General features: G+C 41.6%; 1 protein-coding gene across 5 annotated transcripts in view; it reads left to right on the top strand.

The window, feature by feature from the left end:
- CSNK1G1 (casein kinase 1 gamma 1) overlaps positions 1 to 26,282 on the top strand; it is a 145,096-nt gene extending 118,814 nt beyond the window's left edge. Inside the window, exons 6-13 of one of the 5 annotated variants that reach the window (XM_065872149.1) lie at positions 201 to 286; positions 2,178 to 2,262; positions 2,532 to 2,680; positions 3,326 to 3,430; positions 13,654 to 13,764; positions 18,199 to 18,305; positions 21,652 to 21,675; positions 25,419 to 25,473. In XM_065872149.1, coding sequence (XP_065728221.1) covers positions 201 to 286; positions 2,178 to 2,262; positions 2,532 to 2,680; positions 3,326 to 3,430; positions 13,654 to 13,764; positions 18,199 to 18,305; positions 21,652 to 21,675; positions 25,419 to 25,473 — 722 coding nt within the window. Of the gene's footprint in view, positions 1 to 200; positions 287 to 2,177; positions 2,263 to 2,531; positions 2,681 to 3,325; positions 3,431 to 13,653; positions 13,765 to 17,063; positions 17,118 to 17,365; positions 17,610 to 18,198; positions 18,306 to 21,651; positions 21,676 to 25,418 lie in introns of those variants that run through there. The other 4 variants (XM_065872150.1, XM_065872151.1, XM_065872152.1 and 1 more) reach the window with 4 other exon arrangements.
- The last annotated feature ends 1,349 nt before the right edge of the window (positions 26,283 to 27,631 follow it).

Below are 27,631 nucleotides of genomic sequence, written 5' to 3'. Positions count from 1 at the left end.
TGCCAGTAGCAGATCTAGGCAAAGGAAGTACACGTTGTTTTTGGTTTTGATCTAAAATACTATCCCTGATTTAGATATACAAAGAATTAGTAAGCAGAGCCTTTCCAGAGCAGACGGGTTTCTGAAGGGATTACTTGGTTTTGAACCCCTTTCTGCTTTAATAACTGCAAACATAATGTGTCATCTGTCTTCCTTTTTAGAGCAAAGCCGGCGGGATGATTTGGAAGCCTTAGGCCATATGTTCATGTATTTCCTTCGAGGCAGCCTACCCTGGCAAGGACTCAAGGTATCCTTGGAAGTGCTCAGTGGAGGGCTTTGTTTAAATACTCAGTTGATAATGAACGGGTTGCTGACTTGATGTCTGTAGGAAGCACAAAGGGGAAGATTGGCTACAGGGATGACAGGCAGGAACGACATTAGTCTATAATGTAAATGCTCACCTGGGCTTTGGAAGCTCTGTTTTGCCCATGTTTGTCTTCTTCCCCTTCTGATCCTTCTTCCTTATTTTCGAGTTTTCCATAATCTCTTCCCTCATTCCCTCCCAGCCTTGGCAGTGCTGCTTTTCTCTCTGTGTCAGTATGCCTCCTTCACTAACATTATGTAGCAGGCATATTGTTCCCAGGGTGTTGGGGAATTTCTGGAACAAATTGATGATAGCAGCTGCTACACATTTTACCAGCAGGACTAGGTGTGCCCCTAAGGGGAACTGGGAAATACTTGTTCTTCCTATATAGGCTAAGGACCCACCTGAACTAAAACGAAAATCCAGGTTTAACATTGCTGTTCAAGTGTTTAATTGAATAAATGCCTTTGCATAAAATAGCTGTTCCTTGTAAAATGTGTAGTTTAAATAGCCTTCCTTAGGTAGGTGTCAATACAGTGCATTTGTGTCGAAGTTAACTATTAATTATAGTTACAACCATTTTAATGGTTACTCTGTGCCTCTGGCGGTTAGAGTAGGAAATGGTGAGCTTGTAACCCATTCTACGTCCCATTAGATAGTTAAATGCAAGACATTTTTGAGTTGTGATTTATTTCAACATGTTAGTATGAAAGGAAACTTAATTGGTAGCTTTGGGTACTACTATACCCCTTCCCTCCCGAAGGGCAGAATGATTCGTTTTGCTGTGCTTTCTTGGACATTGTCCTGAAAAGTGAGGCTTTTATCCCTTCCCTTTGGGAAAATTTTATTTCTTTCCCGTTAAATTCCTCTCCTAACATCTCCTCCATGGTCTTCTCCTAGTCACATATACCTTCTCATTGATATTGATAGCTGTCAAATAGAGTTTCACATCCTGTTTGCTCATTATACAGCCAAATAATGCATTTGTATATTATTAATTGCTTGAAACTTTCTCATGATCCATGAATCATTTTAGTGGTAGTTGTAGATTTAAAACTCCTCCAGTATACTTCAAAACATAATTGCTTAAAGCCTGGTGCAGCAGGCTAGGCAGAGCCTCATGAGAATCCCTTGAGACCACATTATCGGTCCAAGCTCCAGGAGCCGTCTGTCTACAGTCTTGAGCAAACCAGACTTGGCTACTTTGAGCCACTGACGTATAGCAAACCTGTCTGTTAGCCATGCCTGTATCATAGTTAACATTTTTCCCTCTGGAAGCACATTGTGGAAAGGCAGTTGTTTTTTGCTTTTGTTTTTTGTTTTAATTTAATTTATTTTTTATACAGCAGGTTCTTAGAAAGGCAGTTTTCTTACATCTTGTTCTTTTTCTATTCAACTTCACAATAAATATGTTGTGGAGCCATCTGTCTGTTTGCCCCCATTTGGATTAGCAGTGTTTTTAATCTTATCTAGAGCTGATCTAAGGATGAGAAGGTTGAATAACTTTTGAACCCTAGTGGCCATGGGTCATTACTAAGCTGTTATAATTTTGAATTTATTTTCTTATCTTAGCCTCTCATCTCATTACATTTGGTGGTGTTTATCTGAGACTACTAAATGTATTTGCAAATAAAACTTTCCAGAACAGATGTTTTGTACATATCTAAATATATCATCTCTACTACATTTCTTGTTTGTTAGTATTAGAAAAAAATTGAGACTATCTAACAAATCCTGCCAGTTTGAGTGAAACAGTCATTATGTCCCGAAACATATTGGACCTCCCATACTTAACACCTCTTTCCAACTAACTTTCTCTCTTTCTTTTCTACAGGCTGATACATTAAAAGAAAGATATCAAAAAATTGGTGACACCAAAAGGAATACTCCCATTGAAGCTCTCTGTGAAAACTTTCCAGGTAGGATGCTGAAAGGACACTCCAGCCAGTGTGACTGAAGCTTTGAAGGAGGTGGAGACCATATCTTAGTATTTCTAGATACTATCCAGAAAATTTACGTTTCCTTTTATTGTTATTTAAATCAAGATAGGTTTTATCACTTTGATTTGGTCCATAAAGGAAACATCAGTGTCAAATAGTCTGTACAGATATTCCTTGCCTGGCCTAAAGCTTCTCCCCATGAGAAGCATTCAGCTAATGAGCATGGCCTTTAACCTCTTTCCTAACAGAGGAGATGGCAACCTACCTGCGATATGTCAGGCGATTAGACTTCTTTGAAAAACCTGACTATGAGTATTTACGGACGCTCTTCACAGACCTCTTTGAAAGGAAAGGCTACACCTTTGACTACGCCTATGATTGGGTCGGGAGGCCTATTGTAAGTATCTTCTTTTTAACCTCCTCACCTCAGACCAGCACTGTCTCACCACCCTTACCAGACTTTCTGCTTAAATCTATGGGGGGAAAAAAAAACCAACATTCCTTTGACTGTAGACGTTCCATTTGCTAGTCTTTTCAGGGTGATGCCAGGGGTCACTCTCACTAGAGTAATAAAGGAGTTACTAACTGTGTTTTTAAGATTATGGCCACTGTGTCCTAGTATCAGAATTTAAGTCAGTTTTTAAGAAGTTTTCTTTGAATGATCCAGGAGCTGGTGCTACATAAGCTATTAAGGTACTTGATTTCCGTCGGGTGGAGCCCAGCACCAGAGGAAACTTCTGAATTTTTTGTTCTGGCCTTGGGTTCACAGGGTCCTAGAGCATACTAACAGTCATCACTGTAGGATGTTATTTTTCTTTTTGAAGGCAAGCTACTCTCCAGTGAACTGTTAAGGACCGAATTGTCTCCCTTTTGCAGATAAGCAAACTGAAAAGGCAAGAAGACTTGAAACTGGCCTTGGTGTAATAATAACAGTAATAATAATTACTACTGTTCTGTTAGAATTAGAATGATGCTGTCCTTTGCGGAGGCATTAAGTTGGACCTGTTTTCCCCATTTGACTTTTTGGTATATATTTTTTCAGCCTACTCCAGTAGGGTCAGTTCATGTAGATTCTGGTGCATCTGCAATAACTCGAGAAAGCCACACACACAGGGATCGGCCATCACAACAGCCTCTACGAAATCAGGTATGTGTTGGACCTTCATTGTTTCAGAAATCCCCCTTCTTCATGGCTAATATTAAAATCCAAACTCTTCAGCTTCTCCACTTAAGCGTATATACTGAAATTAAAGACAAAGGGCTTAGCGTTACTCACTGTTGTGGTGTGGCATTCCAGCATCCCTCAGGTTTGTGTAATAGCACTGAGATGTGGCCAGGTGTCTTACATGAAGCATCCACTCTAGAGAAGCTGGGCCTGTCAAAATCTGTTGGCTGAAAGGGACAGTCTGCCACAGGCCCAAAAACACACTGGATGGACAGGGTAGCCCACTTTGGGTCTCATCTGCAGTCCAGAGTAGCGCTCTCACCCATGCTGGTTTTTCCTTGCTGATTAAGAAGGGTGGGTAATTTGGACTTCCAGCTGACATAGGCATGAACTGGCATCTCCACCCCACCTCTGTCCCTATATCCAGGTTAACTTTATAGCTGGCCAGGATCTGGACCTGTAGTGAAGATTCAGCTTTGCTTTAGGCCATTCCAGAGAAGGCCATGTTGTCCATCCTTCAGTGATCATGGTTTGGGAAGCTAGTGATTTGGATGAGAGGCTTCTCTCAGCCTAAAGACAGAGGAGGCAAACACCACCCCCTCCACTGCCAAAAAAAAAAATCAACAAATTTGACAAGGTTTAAAGAAAGGGGTAACTGATTGGGAAGTAAATATGACAGTTTTAATCCTCATTACCTTATATATTGCTAAGAGGAAAATGAGTACCTCAATAGATAAAGAAGCAAAGAATAATAAACAGATAACACACATACACATAATCATATCAAATTAGCTTGTTCCCCCCTCATCCCTGACCTCACTGTTTTATATTCACAGACATTTTTACAATAAAATGCAAAAAAACTTATCTCACAGATGTACATGTGAAAGTACATAGGTTAAAAATAGAATATAGAATCCAGGTGCCCCCTCTAAAACAAAAACAAACAAAAAAGTAGTATATTTAGGTATACACACACACACACATACATACAGTAAAGTATGTACACAAATATAGACTCACCAGTGAGTACATACTTTTGGCATGTATGTGTGGCATGTCGGGTAAGAAAAAAATGTGTGAAGGAAGGAAATCTATGTATTAGAGAGTAGATAAAAGAGAGAGTAGGTAGGCAAAAAGATGGGGTTTAGCAAACTATGACCCCTAATTGGGTCCAGAGTTACATACTTTAATCAGAGTACTTGGCTAATGATTCTATTTTGACTGACTTGTGATTTGACAGCAGAGTACTGTTGACTTCTGCAGTCGTTCTCCCCTACCCCCCTTTTGAAAAGTGTAGAGTGCACAGTTCAAATGACATTCTCATGCATTGCTCTTGACTTTGCAAATTGTTACAAATTCTCTAGAAAGTAATTTGATAAAGTTACAATCCTCTCTGATAGAATAATTTTACTTCTTGGAATCATAATAAAACAATCACAAAGATACAGATTTACTTATGTGCATTAAACTGTCACAGTGCTATTTCTAGCAAAGTTTTAGAAATGATCTACCTATCCAATTATAAGGGAATGGTTATGGATCCGCTCAAATCTTTTATCAAATAAACTGGGTTATAATAAAATGAATTGTAATGCATTTATTCAGTGGAATATTATCTAGCCACTTAAAATAATATTTAGGAAAACTTGTAGCAACCTGAAAATGTTTATGGTTGTATAGTAAAGAAATCACAATACAAAATTAGAAATACCTCATGATTTTCCTGAAGGGGAAGGGAAAATGAGAAAGTCAATGGGAGGAGATAATGCCAAAATATTAACAGAAGTAGTGTTGGAAGTTGTAGTATTGTGGGTAATTTTTTTCCAAACTATTCTTTTTTTTTATATTTTTGCGGTACGCGGGCCTCTCACTGTTGTGGCCTCTCCTGTTGCGGAGCACAGGCTCCAGACGCACAGGCTCAGCAGCCATGTCTCACGGGCCGAGCCGCACCGCGGCATGTGGCATCTTCCCGGACCGGGGCACGAACCCGTGTCCTCTGCATCGGCAGGCGGACTCTCAACCACTGCACCACCAAGGCAGCCCCTACAAACTATTCTATAATGGAGTTATGTTACCTTATAATGAAATATACATTTAAATAGTAAAGGTATGAAAGAAATAAAAAAATAATTTAAGTAGTCAGTGAAATCATAATACCTGCCCATCATAAATATTGAATACTTATTCAAATAATTCAATATTTATTTGAATAAATATTCAAATACTTTTAGAATATTTGAAAACTAAAATATGTGTTTCCTTTAGTTTCCCTTGTCTTTTCTGCTTCAGTGAATTCATAATCAATGTTGCTGTTTTGAATGAATTTTAAAGGTATGGGGAAAAGAGATGGTTGAAAACCTAGATTTCCAGGGTGGAAAATGAGGTCATACCTAGTATCTGAGTAAAAGTACAGTGAATTTCAGTGTACTTTCAAGTGAAAAGTCATTAAACCCAGGTATGTAATTAGGAAATCTCACCTACAAGGCAGTAAGCTTCTTTTTGAAGACTTGAGTCTTGAAAGCGTGTTTGATTTTTTTTTTTTCTTTTAGGGTTTTTAGTATCCCATGGCTGCTAAGGGATTGAAATTCCCCACATCAGTGCAAATTTTATACCTCCTTTCCATCAGGATTCTGAATTCTAACTGGGTAGAATTCTTTCTGCACTGTGCACTGTGGGTAAATGGATTTCTAGTGTCTTTTCAGCCTTTACACTGTCTTAGTCTGTGGTCTCATTGCTTTGGTTCCATCTTCAGGGTTTTTTCCTTATGCTTTTTTTTTTTTTTAAGATTAATTCTTTGCAAGTTTTGAAATCAGCCAAAGAAGAAACTAAAATCTCTCCTTGAGAGAGATTGAAAGGTATTAACTTTAGGGACAGCTAACCTTTCTTCAGCAATTTTGACTCGGTAAATCTAGCTAAGGACTTGCTATGTGAAAGTATGTCCTGGAGATACCAAGATAAGTAGGGAGTCCTTGTCCTCAAAGAACTGACAAGCAGATAAGCCAGGTGGCCAGATAACTGATAACACAAGGCAGAACAGATAAGCATCCCAAATCACAATCTTTAGGGACTGGAAGGAGACTTTTCATCTAATCTGAGCATGACAAAGAATTTCATGAAAGAAGCTGCATTTGAAATGCTCTTGGAAGAATTGGGTGGAAATGAAAGAGGCATTCCAAGCAAAAAGGAAATATGAGCAACAGCAAATTCTCTAGTTCCATTTTGCTAAAATATATTCTGTGAATAAAGGAGACAAGGCTAGGAAAATAGGTTGGAGCTGTTCGATAAAGCTCCTGAAATGCTGGGCTACTGGAGAGTTAGTGCTTAATTTCAGTAGGGAATAGGTACTAAAGGTATTTGAACAGAGGGGTGATAAGATCAAAACTTTGCTTTAGAAATCTTTCAGCATAGAAGGTGGTAATACCCTGGCAGCCAGCATGGAGACCAATAAGACAGTGAGTTCCCTTGAGAGGTAAAGGGGGTGCATATGGACTGTAGTGGTGAGAATGAAATAAAATTGAAAAATGATACAGGGATATAATCTATCAGAATTGGGAGCTCACATGTATGGCAGGGTTGAGGGAGAAGGATGGGTCAAAGCTGTTGCTGTGCGCTTCAGCTGAAGATGGCTGGCAGGCAGAGGATGACTCTCAAAACCTGAGAGCTCTTTGGAGGTGACATTGATGATAATGCTTGAAGAACCTACTTATTCTGAATAAATCTGCCCATCAATTGTGTGATAGAGGAGAAGGATGAGGAGCTCAGAACTTGGTTTTAGCTTATCCCAAGCCTTAGGCTGCAGGACACTTCCGCTTTTGGGGGCCTCAGCTTCCACACATGTAAGCCTTGTAAGGGCAGAGATTTTTGTTGTTTTGTTCACTGCTGTATCCCTAACCCCTGAAAGAATGTCTGGAATAGTAGGTACTCAGCAAATAATTGTTTGAATGATGAATGAATGAATCTGTCAAATGAGGAGTTTAGATGAAATCATATATTTGTTTAAAATATAGATTTTTGGGCTTCCCTGGTGGCGCAATGGTTGAGAGTCTGCCTGCCAATGCAGGGGACACCGGTTCGAGCCCTGGTCTGGGACGATCCCACATGCCGCAGAGCAACTAGGCCCGTGAGCCACAACTACTGAGCCCGCGCGTCTGGAGCCTGTGCTAGTGAGAGGCCCGCGCACCTCGATGAAGACTGGCCCCCGCTTGCCACAACTAGAGAAAGCCCTCGCACAGAAACGAAGACCCAACACAGCCCAAAAAAATTAATTAATTAATTAATAAGGAATAAACTAATACTGTAATTTCAAGATGTTTCCCTCTATCCACCCCCCCTTTAAAAATATATAGAGAGTTTTATTTAACCTTCCAAGAAAAGTAAATTTTAAACTTTTCTTCCTACTTGTTTTTCTATTTCCACAAAGAGCCATCCTGCCTTGTTTGGCAGCCAGAGTAGGGCTGGATTGTCTGCTCAAGGGGAAGGGTTTGAAAAAACACAGCAGGCTCTTGCTGCAAAGCAAGTTCAGGAGATTGTATTAGTTCTCCTCTGTCACCATGGGAGTTTTCAGGGAAAATTTGCTTTGCTGGTTGACTGACCAGCATACTGAATTGAATACTGAATTGAACTGAGTATCATTTGGTTCATAGGTACAGTACGAGAGCCCAAACATGGTGGCCAGAGAACTGCATTTAAACTCACCTATATTGAATCTGTCTAGTATTTGAATACCAGGTGCTTAAGATCAATTTCTTTGAACATTAATTTACCCAGCTAGAGAACTGTAATTCAGTCATGAGTTTGGGTAGAATAAATGTTCCTAAAAGCTAGATCCACTCAAAAGGATCCCAACGGGTTAGTCTTTTCTGTCATTTTACCCTTGGTATTTGTCCTTTCCCAGTTCCAAAGATGGTCAATCTTGCCATGACTCAAGTTCCTCTTAAAGAATTCTGCATTACCATTCATCAGGAAGACGATGAAAACTTTGCTAGTTCTTCCTATTTCTACCCGGCAAAGCTTCCCTTGCATTCGCTGATCAAATTCGATCAGGAAGTAAGTCCTGCCACTATCCAGATAGCTCATATTAAAGTGCAGTACTGTCGAAGGTCTTATGCAGTGTGTTTGTATGACACGCAACAAAATATATATAAATTTTTATATATATATATATATAAATATAGCGCATTGATTAGCATGTGCATGCAGCAACACACTTCCTTTCACAACCTCTAGCTTGTGACAATCCTTACTCAGGTAGATGCTACACAAATATATACTACTGTGGTTCAGCAGTTTTGTTAGTTTCTCTTTTCTCCCATAGACCCCTTTTATTTGGTAGATTTTCTGTGGGCATTTGAAGGAGAGGTACTTGGCCTAAAAGGTTAGGGAGAACAGATCTGTTTTTAGGTTGGAAAGAGTCATATTGACCATCGAGAATTATTAAATTCTACCAGACATGGTATCCTACCCCTGATAATATTGAATCCTCAAATATTACTTATTCATTTTTATAGGACCAGCATATGTTTAAGGGAAAGAATGTCATACTGAGTTCTGAAGAAGATATGCCCCAATAAAAGAGTAGTTTATATTTATTCTGTTTGTGTCTAGACTCCAAGGGATTAGATTTAAGTCCAGTAGCCTTAAAATAAAAAAAGAGGAAAGCTGATGAATTTTCCATTCCCTTCCTTTTACAGAGTACTTCTTTGTTTTCAGCGAGGTTCAGAGTTTGCTAGTTTAAGGAGCAGATGAGTTTGCTCAGCGATCACTTGCCTACTTCTGACCCGTGTGTGATTTCCTGACTTGCTGCCTGCTGTCTAGCAGGAGCTCAGGTGTGGAGATTGCACACTCACCCTGCCCCGCTCCAGCACAGAGCTCAGTGCAGAATGAGCTGTCCCTCCTCATTTCTGGGACCTTAATTCCAAGGGGGATATTGCAACAAGCAAGTGCAAAACTGAAGTGCAGTCCTTTTCTTAGCTTCTCCCACTCTGTAACCTAGTCTTTGCTGCTCACCTCTGCTCCTAATTCTCTATTCCATATTAAAAGTTTTCTTCCTCTGTCTGTATGCATTGTTCAGTATTTTGTATATCAGCATATACCCTGTATTCTGAGGCACCTCCTTGTAGGAGGTGATTCTAAAGTAATCTTACCTAGATAAATCATCATTCCATAGGGGAGGTGTCTTATGCCATTTTGAGTAAGAATAGGGCAAGATTTGAGTAGAGAATTTCAAACCTCTAGGATGGTTCCTGTGATTTTTTTTCAGAGCTTCACAGAATTGATGCTGCTGTCTCTGTGGGCCTATATAGTATTGGGCTTGGAAATAATCCTTCCAGGTTCTTATCAGTGATTTTCAAATATCACTGATATTTGACCAAGTTTGTAGAAAACAGGAACTCACTATTGGTACATCTGACAGATTGCACGTAACAGTCCCTGTCTGGCAGAGGAAAATTGGTTCCATTTCATGAGCTTAATGGAGAAGTTTTTGATTTTGTTAAAGTATACACTTTAATAACTTTACCAACGTTTTTTCATTTCATACCTGAGGTCTAACACATAATATAGTGTACTTAATATACTATATTAAAATTTTGTTTAATCTTGGAAGTGTGGTAAGACAGAATGTAGTCAAGTGTATTTATTACTAACCTTTTGGTACTATTCAGTCTCTATTCTTGTTAATTACAGTTGAAGACTATAATTATATAAGGAGGCCTAGAAGACTGACATGAGAGGCCAAAATGTTCTGTATAGATGGCAACTTTTAAAATATTTTAAGAGCCATGAAGTAAAATGGATAAAATCCATCTTATAGATGCAATCAACATTAATTTTTCAAAATAACTTTACATAAAGAGTAGGATTTGGTGATTTGTTTGTTACAACAGGAGGAAGATATTTGCCTGCCTTCTGCTTCAGAAAAGTAGCTTTATCTCCAATAAAAATTTGAGAGAATTTTCAAGCCATAGATGGAAGTGGTTATCCGAGGTGTTTTCAGACTGTATTTTCTTGCCCTCCTGTTAGTGTCGTTCTCTGTCTGTCTGTGAATCGCTGCCAAATGATTGCTGGGAGAGACTTGCTTCCTCTGCCCTAGGCACATGTGGTGGTTTTGACTTTTTACACTAGGCTTCTATGTTTTCCCTTAACTATTTTTTGTAGCTTTGCCTTTGATTTATGTTCTGCTAGGTTGCTGCTTTTTTGATTTCCACATTCACCTACTAGATAGTAAACTAAGCATTTCCACGCAGGTGATGCAATCACAACTGAAGATTTTAAAGCATTATCCCAAGGAATTCCCACTACTTGAGATTCCTGCTCCTGCCTTTGGGGATTTACACACTCCATTTGGACCTTTGCCTTTCAAGTAATGCAGAGAGATTGGTTTTGTTGAATGACTCTTCTACCCATGGACGCTCCTGATTGCTTTTTAGATAGACATGTTGCATGAATGATTTTTAAGAATGAAGGGTTTACATGCCGATCTCCTCTGCTGGTTTGCTTGGTATAACTGGCTCCTGTGCTGATCATGCCTAATCATAACCTCTGTGTATACGGCATTGCCTAGAGTACCTTTCAGGAACAGGTAGACTAGCAGAATTCTGTAGTTGTGAACATTCCTTGGTTTCATTTAGTTGCTAGGCACTCAGTTGCTTTCTAAAACTGGCAGATGAACACTTCTACTACATCAACCTCTAGATACCAGTCCAGGCCCTTACGTTCCAGAAAAGAATAGCCGTAGAGTTTAGTATTATGGTGAAAGTAGTTCCCAAAGTAATAAACCAACAACCCCAGGTTCAGGTCTGTCCCTTGGTTTTGTTGCTTTCAGTGGATACAGAAGGCGTTGGAGTAGAATGGTGCCATGTGTTCTTCACTTGTCACAGTGCAAGCATTTATGAAGCAATCTGGAATGCTAGCATTGTTTTCTCTCCTCAAAAGATAAATAGAACATTGCATTGAGGATGGAGATGGAGTGTAACTTCTGGGCCTTTGAAAAAATGTCTTGCTATTTTCATTTAGACAAAAATGTTAATTATTCCAACAAATTACCTATTTAGCTAGAATTAATATAAACAAATACACAGCCCAGGGAATCAGACAGTAGCATCAAATCAGACTTCTGAGATGTATTTCAGTAAAAGTAGAAAAAATAGTTGATCCAGCTGTCCAGGGTTTTGTTAAGCTTAAAAGCATATGAGTGTTTTATATACGTTTCATCTGCCCTAAAAACAAATGCAAAACAGAGAGTGTTCATGAGAGAAGTAATTGCACTGAACATGTATCATGGAACTCAGAACGGCAGCAAATGACTTATAAATGTCTGGATATTTTGTAAGCATTTAAATTTTGAGAACAGACAATTCTATTAGTAGTTTAGGAGCTTAAACCGTCTACTTAAATATTACAAAAAACTCATAAAGTCCTAGAGAGAACTGAAGAGGCTATCACTAATAGATATTAGTTATAGATATTACTTATAATATTAGAAGAACAGATATATTCTCAAATCTCCAGTAGTGAGAATAAATGAGATTAAGTGCTCTGAGATATGGATATTGGTTTATAAAATAGTTATGATTATGTTATAAACCACAGTCTTATTTTGGAAAAATGAAATTTTTTGAACCTCTGAACTGAACTTCTGAACTTCTCGGCAGAATTGGGGTGGGGAGATATTTTGAGTAGCTTTGATTCTCTCAAATGTGACTAGCAGTATAAAACTAAACTCCTCTTTTGTAAGAGTATATATAGCAAGCAAGTTAATACAGTTGCCTTCTTACAGAATATGCTCATTCCCTGAGGAATATCAGAAAACATGGCCAGGATCTTTTATAGTGCTGTTACCCATGTCACCTCATATTCCATTACTTAAAGAAGATGAGTAAGTTGTAGCTGGTGTACAATGCTTTTTTTAAATGGGAAAAGCCTTTTTGATGATTTATAGATGAGCTTTAAACAACTCTTGTCAATGAGTTACATAAGGGGGTGAGTGAAGTGGAGCCTCAAATTACTACTACTTCGGTCTTCCTTTTCTTTTTTATAGAATACAACATTTATAGCTGTGAACATTTCTAATATTTGTAGCATCCTTACTGGTTTTCATGCAGGGCAGCAATATGACGTCCCAACCCCTGCTGCCGTTTATATCAGCAGCAGTTAAAATTTGACTTACTGATCCCTCATTGCTGCCTCTCCAACACCTCATTTTTCATTTTTGTAGAGCCTTAGGACTGTTACAGCTGAGCATCACGATGTTAACACCTCCTCAGCCATCTGGCACAGGGGAAGAGGCACCTAAACAGATTCTTCAGAACAAATATCACATAGGAGCAAGATCAGAATAGTGTGAGATCTAAAAAACAGGTAAAGAAGGAATGAAGAGAGCCTGAATGACAGCAAAGGTGAAAGCAGAACCCAACGAGGTTTTGAATTGCAAGCCCTCCTTTTACTGGGAAAAGATCTGCCTTTTGCTTTATAGAAGAAAATAGTTCGTAGTAGCCTTATCTAAACTTTTTCTAATTCCAGACTAGAGGCTGTGAGCTAGAGGAATCTGGAAAACATTGTAGCCTTATTTCCCCCCATCTTTGCATATTTTTGACCTGTGAACCTGCTTTTCAAGAGATACTTTGTTCATCCTTTTAGATAAGAAAGCATATTCCAGCTACTGCTCATTTTATCTTAGTTGAAAGTCTTCTGGAAGTTTATGTTGAGGGTAGTGGGCTCCCTATTCAAGGAAAAGGCTTATTACCTTGATTCCTAATGCTGGGAATTTTCTATATTGACTACTGTCTATTTAGATAGATAGTTAATTAGTGAAATGACTTGTAAGTATGATTATTCCTTTGTCCAACAATCCTAACTTTCTGAATTTGGTCTGCTTAGTGGCTACTGAAATTTTACTAATATGGAAGCTGAAAGGTGATTCCAGCTTTTGATAGTTTTTATTTTTTTTAACCTCCTCTTTTGGTGATCACTGTTTTTCTGTGTCTAGGCAAGGATGGTATGCTAGAGGCAATTACGTGTTGGCTCATTAGGCTGAAATGAATGTAGCCAAGCTATCTTTTTCTCAGTGCTTTGCAGCAGTTGTTCAAAATCCAAAACAAAAACAAAACCCTTAGGGACACTAATGTACTTGATTTTGATATTGCTTGCTGTTGCTTCACCTTTCCTTCCGTATCTTGCTCTCATGCTTCCTAATGCCTGAGCAGACTGCATCGTCAGAGCGCCGAGGAGAGTGGGAAATCCAGCCCAGCCGGCAGACCAATACCTCGTACCTGACGTCTCACTTGGCTGCAGACCGCCATGGGGGATCAGTGCAGGTACTTACGGCCTTTATTGCCTTTTCCTGGCCCTCCCAGCTTAGCTGGTAGAATGTTGGCTTGCTTCTGAAACCCATGTTCCTTTAGAATGGAAACTTACAGCGAGGTTGAGCTGCTTTTATAGTGAACTGAATATCTCTGTGCTGATTTTCTACCTAGCTGGACTTGTAAGACTCACTTGTTGAGATGATTCTGGGTAGTTGTCATTGACTAAGAAATATCTATATGACTTCTGATACGGATTCCTGGTTAAACTAATCCTACGGCCTTGATCCACTCATGATAGACCATAAAATAACGTCAAGGTAGAAGTCCGTTAGTGTCAAGTCTGGGAACTGTAAAGAAATATTTAAAATAAGTATTTTGGGGATAGAGGACTGCATATGTAGCTCATTCCATGATGATATACGCCCTAGTACATAAGGTGAGATTGTTCATTGGTCCAACTCAACCGTTTATGAGTGGGAACCCAAGAAGTTGGGCTATTTCTTTTTTTCTCCCTAGAATAAGTGTGGTCTTAGAGAATTATTTCTGATTTCATTTGGACTATTTTGAATCTCTATTCTCTCTTGTAAGAGAACACCTTAAGAACACCTTGCATCTCTTAACTTTTCATATATGTCACTATTTTAATAATCTTAACCTGAATATTTTTCTCATAGTGGTAAGTGACACCACCAGTTGGGGCACACAGGTGAACCCAGAGCTACCAAATGTAAATTCTTATAAAGGGATAGGCAAGCCTTTTTCACATAGAAACGCATCTTGATAGGCTGATTGTTTAGGATATGCCTTTACATGGAGTGACTCACTGAAGGTTGTGTTATTCACAGGAAGTTAGGAGACAGTTTTGTCCTCTAAACCAAAAATGATCTCATAGGAACATCTCATAGGTAAAAATGATGGATTGAACACACCCACTCCTGAAACAACACTAAAAAAATGATAAGGAGATTTTTTTTTTTTAAGGTATAAATCCATATAAGAATGGAGAAAACGGGCTTCCCTGGTGGCGCAGTGGTCGAGAGTCCGCCTGCCGATGCAGGGGACACGGGTTCGTGCCCCCGTCCGGGAAGATCCCACATGCCGCAGAGCGGCTGGACCCGTGAGCCATGGCCGCTGCGCCTGCGCGTCCGGAGCCTGTGCTCCGCAACGGGAGAGGCCGCAACAGTGAGAGGCCCGTGTACCGCAAAAAAAAAAAAAAAAAAAAAAAGAAATTAATAGTGATTGCAGCAAAATAAATTGTCAGTATTCCAGATATATAAATAACGCTTACTTTTTAATTAAGTTATTCTAAAATAATAAATGGAAAAGTATAAAAATGATAGTTTCAAATACTAATAATTTGTTGCATTCGTTAGGTTCTTTACAGTTTTTCAAATTGCTTTTTTCCCTAAACATCATTCTGTTTAACTACCATAGTAATTATAAGGTAAATAGGACCAAGGTGGTTATCGGCCTAATCTTACAGAATTAGAAACCAGGGCTCAAAGAGAATGTTGATGGTAGAGCTAGGCCTGGAATCCAGCTCTTGGGTCACCTACATTAGGTTTTTGTTCCACTGCTCATCTAGGCAACTGTTCAGTGGTTTGACGAACTGTACCTTCAACCTGAAATAATTAAGTGGATGCTCTAGAGACCCAGATTAGTTGCCATTGATTCCCAGGTATATTCTAGGTTAGACAGCTGGTGGTAAGGTTACCATTTGTGCCTGATTTGTTTGAGACCAGATACTCATGGATACAGACAAGATGTCTAGTCTATAAAATGGGGATAACCTCTTCTTCCTTAGATTGCTCAAGGACATTGCTTGTGGGTCAAGCGGCAACATAGTAAGGAACAATTAGAGAGTATGAGACATGCAAAACACTATAAGCAAGTGCTGTGACCCAAAGTCACCAAGTAATTCACAGTGGTGATGCTTACTATTGCTTTGTTCACGTCAGTAGAGGCCAAGACATTTTATTTAACATCTTGTCTAGTTCCTGAATTGTCTACTAAAAAACTTACTGTGATTTCTCCTTTAACCCTGGTGCTCACAGAATGAATTTACCAGCATTATCCCTAGGGTGCAGCCAGAATGTGCCCACAAGAAGCATATATAGGCTGAGGAAATTAACAGGACAACATTAGCATGACAGGCTGTGGTTTCTCCAGTCTGTAAACATTCTCTCCTCAACTTTTCATTTTGAAATTTTTAAATCTAAGCAAAGGGCTGGGGCGGGGGTGGGTGCAGTGAGCCTGTGTGTATCCTTAACCTAGATTAACAAATGATTGATTTTTGCCATATTTGCCTTAACTCGGGAGGGGTATGTTTTCTAAACTATTTGTAAGTACATTTTATCCCAAAATACTTCAGCCTGCATCTCCTAAGAATGAAGCCATTCTCTCATGTAACCAACAACACCATTGTCATATCTAAGAACATTAATAATTCCATAATAGCTAATGGACAGTCATATCACATTTCCCCCAGTTGTCTCCAAAATTAATTTTATAGTGTTCAGGATCTAATCAGGGTTCTTGCATTGTATTCGGTTGTTATGCCTCTTGTCTTCTTCAATCTCTTAGTCTCTTAATCTTTTAAAATCTATAACAGCCACCTCTGTGTTTTAAAAAAAAAAAAAAAGATTTTTGAGGCATGTCTTTTTTGAAGAATCCAAGGCTTGTTGTCATATAGAATGTCCTGCATTTTGGATTTGTCTGTTTTTTTTCCATCATACTTAGATTCAGATAAAACTTTTTTTTGGCAAGAATACTATATAGATAATGTTATGTAGTATTCATCATATCATGTCAGGAGACAAATAAAGTTAGGTTGTTCCATTGATCAGAGATGCTAAATTTGATCACTAGCAGAAACTTGGGTCTCCCATGGGTTAAGTCCAAGTTTAATATTGTATGTTTCCTTGACTAACTGTACAGCATTGTTTTAATTTTTTTAAAGCTTGTATAATTAATAAGAGTAATAAATAGTTCTGGTTTAGAAATAATGGTGGGTATAGACTTCTGGTAAGTAGTATTCACCTTGTCTACCCTTTCCTCAAAGACTCCTTATACTAAACATTTCCTTCCACCTTCCTCTTTATAAGTGTGCAGGAAATTTTTGCAAATTAACTGCTAATGAGGACCCCAGGTCTAGAGGGAGATTAGAGTAAACATTTATGGAGGGAGAATAACAGTACTGTGAACGTTTATTGAGCCATTACCGTGGACCATGGCACTGGGCTAAGCACTTTCTGTGGGTGGTCTGCACAGTAACCCAATTAGGTAAGCAGCATTGTTTGCCCATTTTACAGATTAGGAAGCTCAGGCACAGAAAGAGTGAGATCTTGCCCAAGGACCCACAGCAAGTAAGTGGTGGAGCTAGGGCTCAGAGCCAGGGCTGAGTAAATCCAGAGCCCATTTCTCATCTGCTGCACTGTGCTGCCTCCATTACTGTGTACCAGCTGTTGTACCACACACTGTCTCATGCATTTTCTTGTATAATTCTCACATCAGTCTGTAAGCAGCAGTCTCATATAGATGAAAAGTTACTTACCCGAGGGCGTATGGTATCTGAACCATTTATCCTATTTTGTTGTTCTCTCCCATGTTTCAGGCAAGGTCTTTAACAGCAGAGTAGTTTGTCCAGCGGGGTCCCTTTTCCCACTTCCCAGCACCCACATAAACAGGAATCATGTGCTGGAAATGAAAGCAGGTGACAGAAGCAGCTGCACAAGCAGGAGAAGCCTGATCGGTTCCACCTAACCAGATGACAGGAGTGAGAGCCTTCAGTTACAATTCGGGGACCGTCAGTGAGAAATGCGATGACAGTGAACCTGAAATAAAGGTTGTTGAAATAAGACTGGTCTTCCAAGGGAAAGTGTTTCCTTACTGTCTGCCGTCTCACCAGAGAGGATGTGGCAGTCTTAGTTGAGTAACTTCAAACCGATGGTCCAAAGCCATGAAGAAATTTCTGAAGGAAAGTGTGATTGCTTATAGTTTTTGATGCTCACTATTGATTTCCTTTTTAGAATTTTTTTAACATCATCACTGAGTCTGTATATAATTATAGCATAATAAACTGAGAGGAATAGAATTAAAGACAGTAATATGACCAAAAATTTTATACGATTTTTGTGAGGATTAAATTGATATACACACACACACAACACAATGTAGCAGAGTTCCTAACACAGAGTAGGCATTCAGTATGAAAATTATCATCATTATATAATTAAATCATTGAGTTTTGTGTTCTCACATGATATGGGTCTGGGAACATTCCCTAAGTTAGGACATTTAGCCCCCCAACCCAGGAAAACAAACATTCCAAACACTGCCTGGCTGTCACCTAAGCTAGAGACCAGATCTCCCTTAGTGACCCTCTGTGGCACTGGCAGGAGGCTCCGATTACCGTGGTGTCAGTCACACTCTGTCCTTCTGTTTCAGGTGGTTAGCTCAACCAATGGAGAGCTGAATGTCGATGACCCTACGGGAGCCCACTCCAATGCACCAATCACAGCTCACGCCGAGGTGGAGGTAGTGGAGGAAGCTAAGTACGTTCATCTTTCAAGGGGGCTCTTGAGCTATAGGTTGAAAAGCCTTTTCTCTGTCTCTTCCTCTCGTGTGCTGCTCATTTCAGACTGGATACCCCATGCTTGTGCCCACAGCTTTCTTCCTTTGACCATTTTATTTTTTGCATGGTACCTTAAGGCTGCTGCTGCCCTTCTTTAGCTGTGATTTCTGAGAAGACAGTCACATTTTTAGTCCACATGGATGAAAAGACATAGTGAACTAAAAGAATCCTGGTATGAGAGCTACAGCAGATAGCAGTCCTGAGCCTCTTGGGGCCCTGGAGCCTCTTGCTCCCTAAGGGACACAGAGAGAAATCTACTTGTCTAAACCATGGGCCATGCTGAACAGCATCTGATTTCTGGTTCTTGGCTAACCACTTTGCATCTATAGTCCTAGACAAGGGTCTCAGAGCCCTTTTGTTCTCACTTAAATGATTCTGAATTCAAGAGAGACTCAGATAAGTCAGTCACGAAAAATAGTCTCTGCACCTGTTGAATGAAAGAGTCTTGGGATGGAGAGGAAATTACACTAATCCCAAGAGGGTGAGGAGGTTACCCCACTCCCTTTTCTGCTTCTCTTGCATGTTAATGTCTTGCCCTGCCCATACCACCAGCCCCTTGGTGCTCTCTGCATGGTCTGTGTTTAAACTCTTAGAAAATGGGGTAGAAGGTGAAATAACGGCTGATTCTGCTGCAAAAGCAGCATTTCTATCACTTCTTTCCCTTTTTGCCCCATCCCAAATTCAGGTCCAGATTTACACTCCAAAGCAACATGAGGTAGGGAGAGAGAAGTCCTTCACCAATCGGTAGCTGCTGCCACACCTGACACGGATGACTTTTCTTATAAACCCTTTGAGAACATCCAGGCTATCCCAGTGTCTTGTTTTCAGAAGCAGGCACCATATTTATAGTGATATTGTGCCCTAAGTGATCCCTTGAGCCCCCAACTAGCCTAAGTACAAACCAGAACATGCTTATGCCTCAGTAAAAGGTAGAGGCTAGTCAAGATCTGCGCTCTTCCAGATACAACTTTTCATGGTTGTTCCCCTGCCCACTCCTCTGCTCTGCTGCCCATCTATTAGATGAGCTCACTTTTCTTTCGAGAGGTCGTTTCCTTTAAAAGCCAGGACTTGAGGATTCCTACCCAGTAGATAAAAAGCAACCGAGGGTGACTTGGACTCTCTCTTGTTGAGTCCCTACTGACTGTAGGCAGCTTCAGATGCTCCTCTCCTGGTTAATGTAAGGCACTAATACGTAAGGAGGACAAGGGAGTGGGGGGTCAATGCCAGGAGGAGACCATTTTTAGTAAAAGGAAACATGCTCCCTATTCTCAGGGGCTTTGTAAGTTTTAATGGTTCTCACAGTTTTTCAGTTTCCATGACAAAACTTCATTCTCCCAAATAAACAGTGTGGTACTCCTGCCCTCTGAGTTCTTAACCTTGGCTGCACTTTGGAGTCTCCTGGGGCATGTTAGAAAATACAAATGCCTGAATCCTGGCTCCAGAGATTCTGGTTTAAGTTATCACAGATGTGGCCTGAGCATCAGGAGTTTTTAAAGTTCCGGTGATTCAAATATGTCGCTGAGGTTGGGAACCGCTGTACTGGGTCTGATGGCAATGTTTGTGGTCTGATCCAAACATTGTCTGGGCTTGAAAGATGGCTGCGCCCGTTCCCATCCCCACCTCACTCCCAATTCACCATTGCGGCTATTACTTTGAAGGCCAAAAGTTGAGCTCTGGATTTCATACTATACTTTGAGTACCAGGATTGAATTGGGCTTTAGTCTTATAATATGCCCTATACAGAATTATCTTTGAACCCATTTATCTCATTTCATTTTGGTAAATGTGTACACTAATTGTGTATGTGAATGTGGTGTTTGTGTTCTGTGTATAAGATAGGGGACCAGTCACACACACAGATTTCAGTCTGGTGTGTTCTGTTCTGGTATAATCTAAATTCTAGATGTAAAGAGAATTTAAAGTCTCCCCATTTAGCAAAGACCACTGTACCAGGTGTGAGCCTTCTGAAAGATGTGGAAACCAGAGGGGAGCAGTCGTATTTGACCAATTGTCATCCAAAAGCTCATGGCTTAGGACATTTTGTGTGGCATTTCCCCCAGTGATTTCATGAGCTACCAATCCATCTTGTCCAGGGAACTGTCGGGGCACAGCCATGTGTTTTTCTTCTTGGCCCTTCTATGTATTGTTTGGGGGCGGGGGAGCCATGTGTCCATCTGCTTGATCACTTTCATGGGAAGAAGTCACAGCTAAGAGAAGCACAGGGCATCCCACACAACTCCTCATTGCACACATCTGTGATGCCTTTTGTCCATGCAGCCTGCTTGTGGGAAAAAGGGGGCTGTTGCCTACATTAAGATTGAGCTAGAGTACTGGGGAAACAGTGTGGAAACCTTCACTTCCCAGCTTTTGATTTTGGGTTCCTCAGCCAGCTTGTTTCGTGTAAAGGAGGAGAGAAATAACAGGGTCCCTTTTTTTGTTCTGTAAACAAAATAAACATCTAACTTACCCTTTTCTCTAGATATAGGACACATGTCCTTGTTTAAGGGTGATTGGAAGGGTAGTGAGGCAAGGCAAAGCTTTTTGGCTGACTTTTGTTATGGTAAGAACACAGGAATTTTTGGTTATCCACTGACTTTAGCTACAACTTAGCAAGTGTGGACCTCATTTTCTCTGAGAATTAACAAGAATGGGATTTAGGCCTTTTTCTGGCAGTTATACCTTAATCCGAGCAGTGACCCTCCTCGCTAGTCACCTCCTAATAAGATAAAGTGTCTCTTAAGCTTGTTTTCCCCTCTAGAGAAAGAGCTAACTGCTGGCTGCTTTGGTCAGGCATGTTGGTCTTATAGAAAGGCTAGGGACTTCTCTTTCCCTCAGAATATTTGGGAGGTTAGCTTAACAAATTGCACGGTAAGACTTCATGTGGGAACCAAAATGGTTTGGCCTTGGTTCCTGATTGAATTCTTCCAGGCAGGATCATATGCTCTTTCTCCTGCTACCTTCCTGGAAGTTGCCCAGGAAAGCCCACTCTTGGGGCTCCCACCAACTCTTTCTGTTTTGCCTTAGCCCTCACTGAGATCCAGCTCCCACCTCGATGCTTCTATCCGGCACCTGCCCCCTCCACTTTAGTGTGGGGACCAAGTGGCCTGGGGCTACTCACCCTGCCTTGACAGAGGAAGAAACTAAACACAGACACATACTGCATGTTTGCATGGCTCACAGGGAGTCGCTTCCATCTCACCTCTGTGGACTAATATCTCTCTTTCTCTCTCTTCCTTTCTGTGTTTTTCTCTTTACACACTCTGTAGCTGCCTGAAAATGCTCAACCTGTGGTGAGTCCCTCTCTCCAGTCCACATGCTAGGGGAGCGGACCAGGCTAGGTTGGGATTGGCAAAGCCAAACAAAATGCCTTAGGAACACTCAGTGGCTCCCGTATGCCACCTTGTGCCATACCCACCCAGACTGGGGAACTAGATCCACAAGGTGGGGATGGGCAGGCCTGTACCCAGCAATTAATCTGTTCCTTTTTTCCTTCCAAACCCACCACATTGCAGCCTCCTCCTGTCAGAACAATATCCCACCGTATCCAAAATTGTCTCTTCATTTTTAGCTGAGTGAATTTTTTCTCAAATTAATACGGCTAGATATTATCAGGCAGAGAGGGACAGAGGTAAGAAGACCAGATTACTGTACCAGTTGTATAATCAGAATCTAATTATTCCTCACAACTCCAAGGACAGTTGTTGCCAGATAATGTCACATTCTGTGGCTCGGTCTCTAACCTTAAAATTAGCAGCTTTGGAAAAATCTGTGACTTTTTTTTTGGTTCAGCTGGTTCTTCCATCTGTAGAATATGAGTATCTCCAAATAAGAGAGCTGCTTCTTGGGGGAGAGATGGACATTTTGCTGTTGTTGTTGTTGTTTTGAGTTTTTTGTTTGTTTTTCATTTATTGTCTTTTTTTTTCCTTTTCTTTTCTTTTCTCTTCTTATAAGAGCATATAGTGTGCCAAGGGCCGACTTGGCTAGTGAGACATTGGAGTCTCTCTCCCACTCCTGGAGAAGGTCCCTTGAATGCACTTTTGGGGCAGCATGCGGGTCTTGAAGGGGAAGCCCTGGCGGCTCCACGTTGGGTGGGGCACGTTCCCACTGTAAGGCAGTGCCCTCCGTGCCTCACTTCCTGGGCATTGCCTGTGAGCTCCAGGTGCTCGTGAGCTGATTGGTCTGCTGTGGTCTGGAGCCAGAATCTCCTACACTGCACGTGTGGGATGATATTCCGTGTGGTGATAACAGTCTGCTGGCCTCTGTGACTACCTTGTTTCTATTGGTCTTCAGTAACTGAGTTGGGCACCGGTTTCTGTACCCTAACTCTCTAAGCCAAGTTGCCTACAGGGTTTCCCAAGGGACAGAGATGTATTGAAGATAGCAATTGGGTTTTATGGAGATAGAATTTATAGTATTACAGTATCAAGGAGTACATTTGGCCTATTTATTTAGCAAACATGTGTCTGTGTAATCTGACATCATCGTGGTCTGTTTTTTCCTGTGAGATGTCACGTGATCCTGACTGCAAATACAGGGCCTACTTTGTGCTCATCCACTCTGTGCTTGGAACTCTAGGGGGTCTCAAGGCCTTCCCCAAAGAGCTGAGATACAATCTACCTGGAGAGATAAGACATGCATGCTTGAAAGGACACTTTTATGGTATTGTCCCTTGAGAGGTCAGTGTTGACAGGGATGGTTAAGGAAGACTTGGGCTTAAACAAGGCATTAGAGCAAGGGAAGAATGTATAAGTACAGCAGAGAAACATAGTAAAGGAATAGCTGAAGGGAGAGCCAATCAAAGAATCAGCTGGAAGGAAACCTAAGACACAAGAAGAGTTCATCACTTGCCTTCAGTCTCTTCTGAGAGTAAGACATCTGTATGGAGTCAGTCAGTGGGCTTGGTCTGGGGTCTGACCAAGTTTCACAGGTCCTGTTGCCGGTAGTCATCACAGAAACCAAAGAGTTGATTGTGGAGCCCGTTTCCTCGTGGGTAGAATTATTAAAAGCTTCTGCTACTGCTGAAGTTTTAACTACAGTAACTAGCAAAAATTAAGGCTCTAAACCACAGCTCACACTCTCCTCCAGTCAGGTGAATTCAGCTTTGCACATCAGGTTATGATATGCTTATAAGTAGATATTAATTCTTATCACTTGCCTTGGAGGAGGTAAAAGAGAAATTGTATCATTTGCAACGGACCAAAACAGTATTTCAAACTTTTTAGTGATTGTTCTTAACGTAAAAACACAAAATCATCATCTTAGCATCCTCCAAAAAGCATAAGAATAAAAACTGACTTAAATGTTAGTGATCCCTCTGAAAATCATGGTTAACAGGGAACAGGTAGCTAGCTCTATTGAAGTACTAGTACTCCCATGAGATTTAATTCACCTTATTTAATAATTTCTGGACATTCAGCTTGAAAGAATGTCTGTTTTCTAAAGCATATGTACAAAAAATGACCTTTTTTAAAAATCCTTCCCCAGGGATTCCCTTAAGGACTGAAAACAATCAAAAGTGTTGGTCATTTTTACTTAAAAGAATTTATTCAGCCTCTAAGTACAAAGGACACTTTGTTTAGTGACTATATTGACACCCATTTAATAGTACATCACATATGTCATTATACTCTTAGAAAATCTTTTTTAAGACTCTCTTAAGAAGCTCCTATTTCCAACATCTCCATGTTTAATTCATTCAGTTATGGTTAAAGCCCATCATTTTGTCTGTGTAAACATCTATTTCTGCATTCTAAGAAGACACTTTCTCCAAATTTTTGATAACTAGTCCATGGGGTGTGGGAATACAAAAGGGTCTGACTAAAAAAGGGGGGAATCTTAGCTACAGTGGAGGACTTAGGGGTATGCGGAAGTAAGCAACAGCTCTTTATTTCTGTATGAATATTTTTGACATTAAACCCAGAAGGATTAGGCAAAAGACCCAAAGATAGTTTCTGAGAAAAGCTTTCGTTTCAAGGATCCAGCAAGTCTGAGTGACACTTCCAGTTTACTCCCCTCCATCACATGGCATCTTTGACTCATCCACCACTTTCTGCCCCTCACATTCCCATTTCCCATGTGTCAGCTTCCTGGAAAGGACATACCTTTTGCACCAGCCATGCCACAGCCCTCATCACCCCCTTCTGGAATAGTCGCTGCCTGAGCAAGAGGGGCTTCCTGCTCCAAAGACAGCAGTACAGAGCAGGTACCCGAGCTAAAGGCTGTGGCAGAGCTGTGGCTGTTGAAGGCACCAGGCCTCAGCCCCACCCGAAGCAGGGTCAGTCCTTGAACCCAGTCTGGCACAGCAGCAGCCTCGGGAAGCTTAAGTCGAGGAGGACCCTGCAACCCGATGCTTCCTGGCGATCACCTGTGGCATTGATCCTCTCCAAATGAAGAGTGGGCTATGCTGATTTCAGTTAAAAGATCCTGGCTCACACAATTAGGGTCAGGGCTTCTCCTGCCTACGCCAGGGAGCTAGCTGGCTGGGGGCGGGGATGAGATTAGAGAGAATCCTTAATCCTTTCATTGGTAGCATGTGAGAGCCTCCTAGAGTTCCAAACATCATACTTTTCTTGGCATTTGTTTGCCTTAGTTTAGCCTCCATACCCATTGACCTCCGAAGTTGCATTAAATAATTTTGCCCTCTGTATGAAGGGGCACACAGTGCAGGCTCCTCTTCTCATGCAGCCCTGAGGACCCCCAGCCTTGGTTCAGTATAAAGGAGGATGAGACTTTCAGGTTGGGGTGTTAGACTGAGAAATAAGCCTTCTTCATCCTTCTTCCAAAAATGCCTGCTTCCGCCCTGCTGCCTAGCCTGCAGCACTTTGACGATTAGGTTTGGAATAAAGCAGCTCTCTCCTTTGGCTTTCCTGGCAGACACTGCCCACTGCCTCCAGTATGTGCACTGTAGATGGCGGGCGACCCTGTGGGTGGGTGCCAGGGGGAAGTTCCACCCCTGCAATAAGCAGAGGCAGGCAGAAATCTGTTGGCAGCTGCGGGCCTCCCACACTGACTTGTGGTCTTCCTTGTGCTCCAGGTGCTGCTGCTTCTTTAAGAGGAAAAGGAAGAAGACTGCTCAGCGCCACAAGTGACCCGTGCCTCCCAGGAGTCCTCAGGCCCTGGGGACTCTGACTCGATTGCACCCGCAGCTCCTGCCATTTCTCATTGGAAGGGACTCCTCTGTGGGGGAGGGTGGAGATCCAAACCAAAAAGAAGAAAAACAGATGCCCCCAGAAGGAGCCAGTGCGGGCAGCCAGGGCCCAGTGGGTCAGTGGCCGCCCCTACCTGCCTGAGGCTCTGAGCAGGTCCCAGAGCCACTGGTCCTCCACTGCTTACCCTTGGGGCTGCCTGGTTGACTCTCCTTCCTATTGTTTACAGTGAAGGTGTCATTCACAAAAACTCAAGGACTACTATTCTCTCCCCTCCCTTTAGTTTACTTGCTCCTGGTTCTTGCCCCACCCTCAACCCTCTCCAGCCTAAAAGCTAATGAGCTGAAGGCTTTGTCTGCTGAAGGAGCTTGAGAGGCTGGGGGTGCGGCCAAGAAGGTAGGAGGGAGATGCAGGCCAAGGCTGGAGAAGAACCTTCTCCGACCACCAGGTGTGTCTGGCAGTATGGCTCCCTCTTCCTCTGTGCCTGTGCAGCCTCCATCCCGAGCTGGCCACGGGGTGCAGGTTACTCCCTCCTTCCCTCTTGTGAAGTTACACTGTAGGACACAAGCTGTGAGAAATCTGCAGTCTACTGTCCCTGTGTGTTGGCGTTCTTAGCTTTCTTGACAAGCAGACTCTGTTCTCCAGACAGTAGTAGAACATTGCAAATTGTTCTGAGCAAAGGACAAAAAAAACCTGACTTTATTGCACTTTTAGTTTTTTTTTTTTTAAACAAAAAAACATGGCAGATGCATATTGTGTCTGGTTATATTGGGAGTTTTACTTTTTTTTTCTGTTTTGAGGGGGATGGGGCCAGCCAAGCCATTCAGAGAGAACATGGGTCCAGAGGACATTCTCAATGGAAAGAGTTGGGTCTGCAGCACCCAGAAGAGAAGAAGCCAAACTCTGTGTCATTCTGAGTGAACTCTCAGGTTGGCAAGGAAACATACTTGAATTTTCATTCGTCTTCTCAGCTGCTGAAGAATGTCCCTAGCAGAGCCTCTTGACCTCATCAGCCTGCAGTTTGGACAACCTAGCTCTCCAGCACATGGGATGAGCCAGCCAAGCCAGACTGTGACAGGAGACAGTTCATCCCAGAGAAGGAGATGCTTAACAACAAAAATCTGAAATATCTGTTTCCTCCACTGCCAGGGACTTCCAACTAGATAGCCATGTGACTTCGTTAGTGACTTGGGGGACAAAATTAGTGATGAAACAGCCACCACTGTATTGCCACTAGTGGACAAGAAGGAGGAAAGTGATCCTGCCTTCCAACTGCCAGAGGAACCTCAGGATTTGGCTCATCATAGGGCCAGGAAATAAAATTGGTCTGTACTGTTTGCCCCAATAGCTGAGTTACAGCATTTGGGCTGGCCTGCCTTATCAGAAACCAAGAACCTGCAAATCTTCTTCCAGCAGGTCCGTAGCCGCAGGCTTAGGCCTCAGTGTATGGGGCTATAGTGAACAGGAGGGCGAGACTGGTTAGTGCTGGGAAATTCCTGGGGAAAGGAGACTGAAATGAAAGGTGTGAAATTATCCTCTCACTTGGACTTAGACTCCTTCTAGATGAGATGGCCACGCATCTAGAGCCTGTTCTCCCCGGTACACTCTCCATGTCCAGACATGCTGCCATGGAGGGTCTTGGTTCCTCATTCAATGCTTGAAAAGTCGCCAACGTATGGAGTTAATAGAACTTCTCGTGCTTGATTTTCATTTGAGATGAGCGACTTATCCAAACAGTGACTTCTCATTCCAGATGTGATCGAGGAGAAAGGATTATTTACATCAGAGAACGAGGTCTTGTATCTGGGGGTAGAGAGAGCTAACCATGGAGGACAGTGGCTGGTGACTTAGTCTGGGGGTTTTGGGAACACGGAAATCATTGCCTCTGGCTTGAGATGTAGGGCTGTCTTTTGGACTGGAGGATGCAGACATAACTTTCTGGTAGTTGGTATTTTCTGACAAGTCCCTTGATGTGTCTTACTTGGAGCAGAGATAGCAGCGGTAGCGTGGATCAGAGTTACTGGGCTTCACCTGTGTTCCACTGGTCCTTGGCTAGGAAATATCACTGCACTGGCTTCAAATTTGCCTAGCTTATATAAAG

The sequence above is a fragment of the Phocoena phocoena genome, chromosome 2 (assembly GCF_963924675.1).
Source record: "Phocoena phocoena chromosome 2, mPhoPho1.1, whole genome shotgun sequence".
NCBI lineage: Eukaryota > Metazoa > Chordata > Mammalia > Artiodactyla > Phocoenidae > Phocoena > Phocoena phocoena.
The sequence above is the reverse complement of the archived record's forward strand: the minus strand, read 5'-3'. Positions and strand labels throughout refer to the sequence as shown.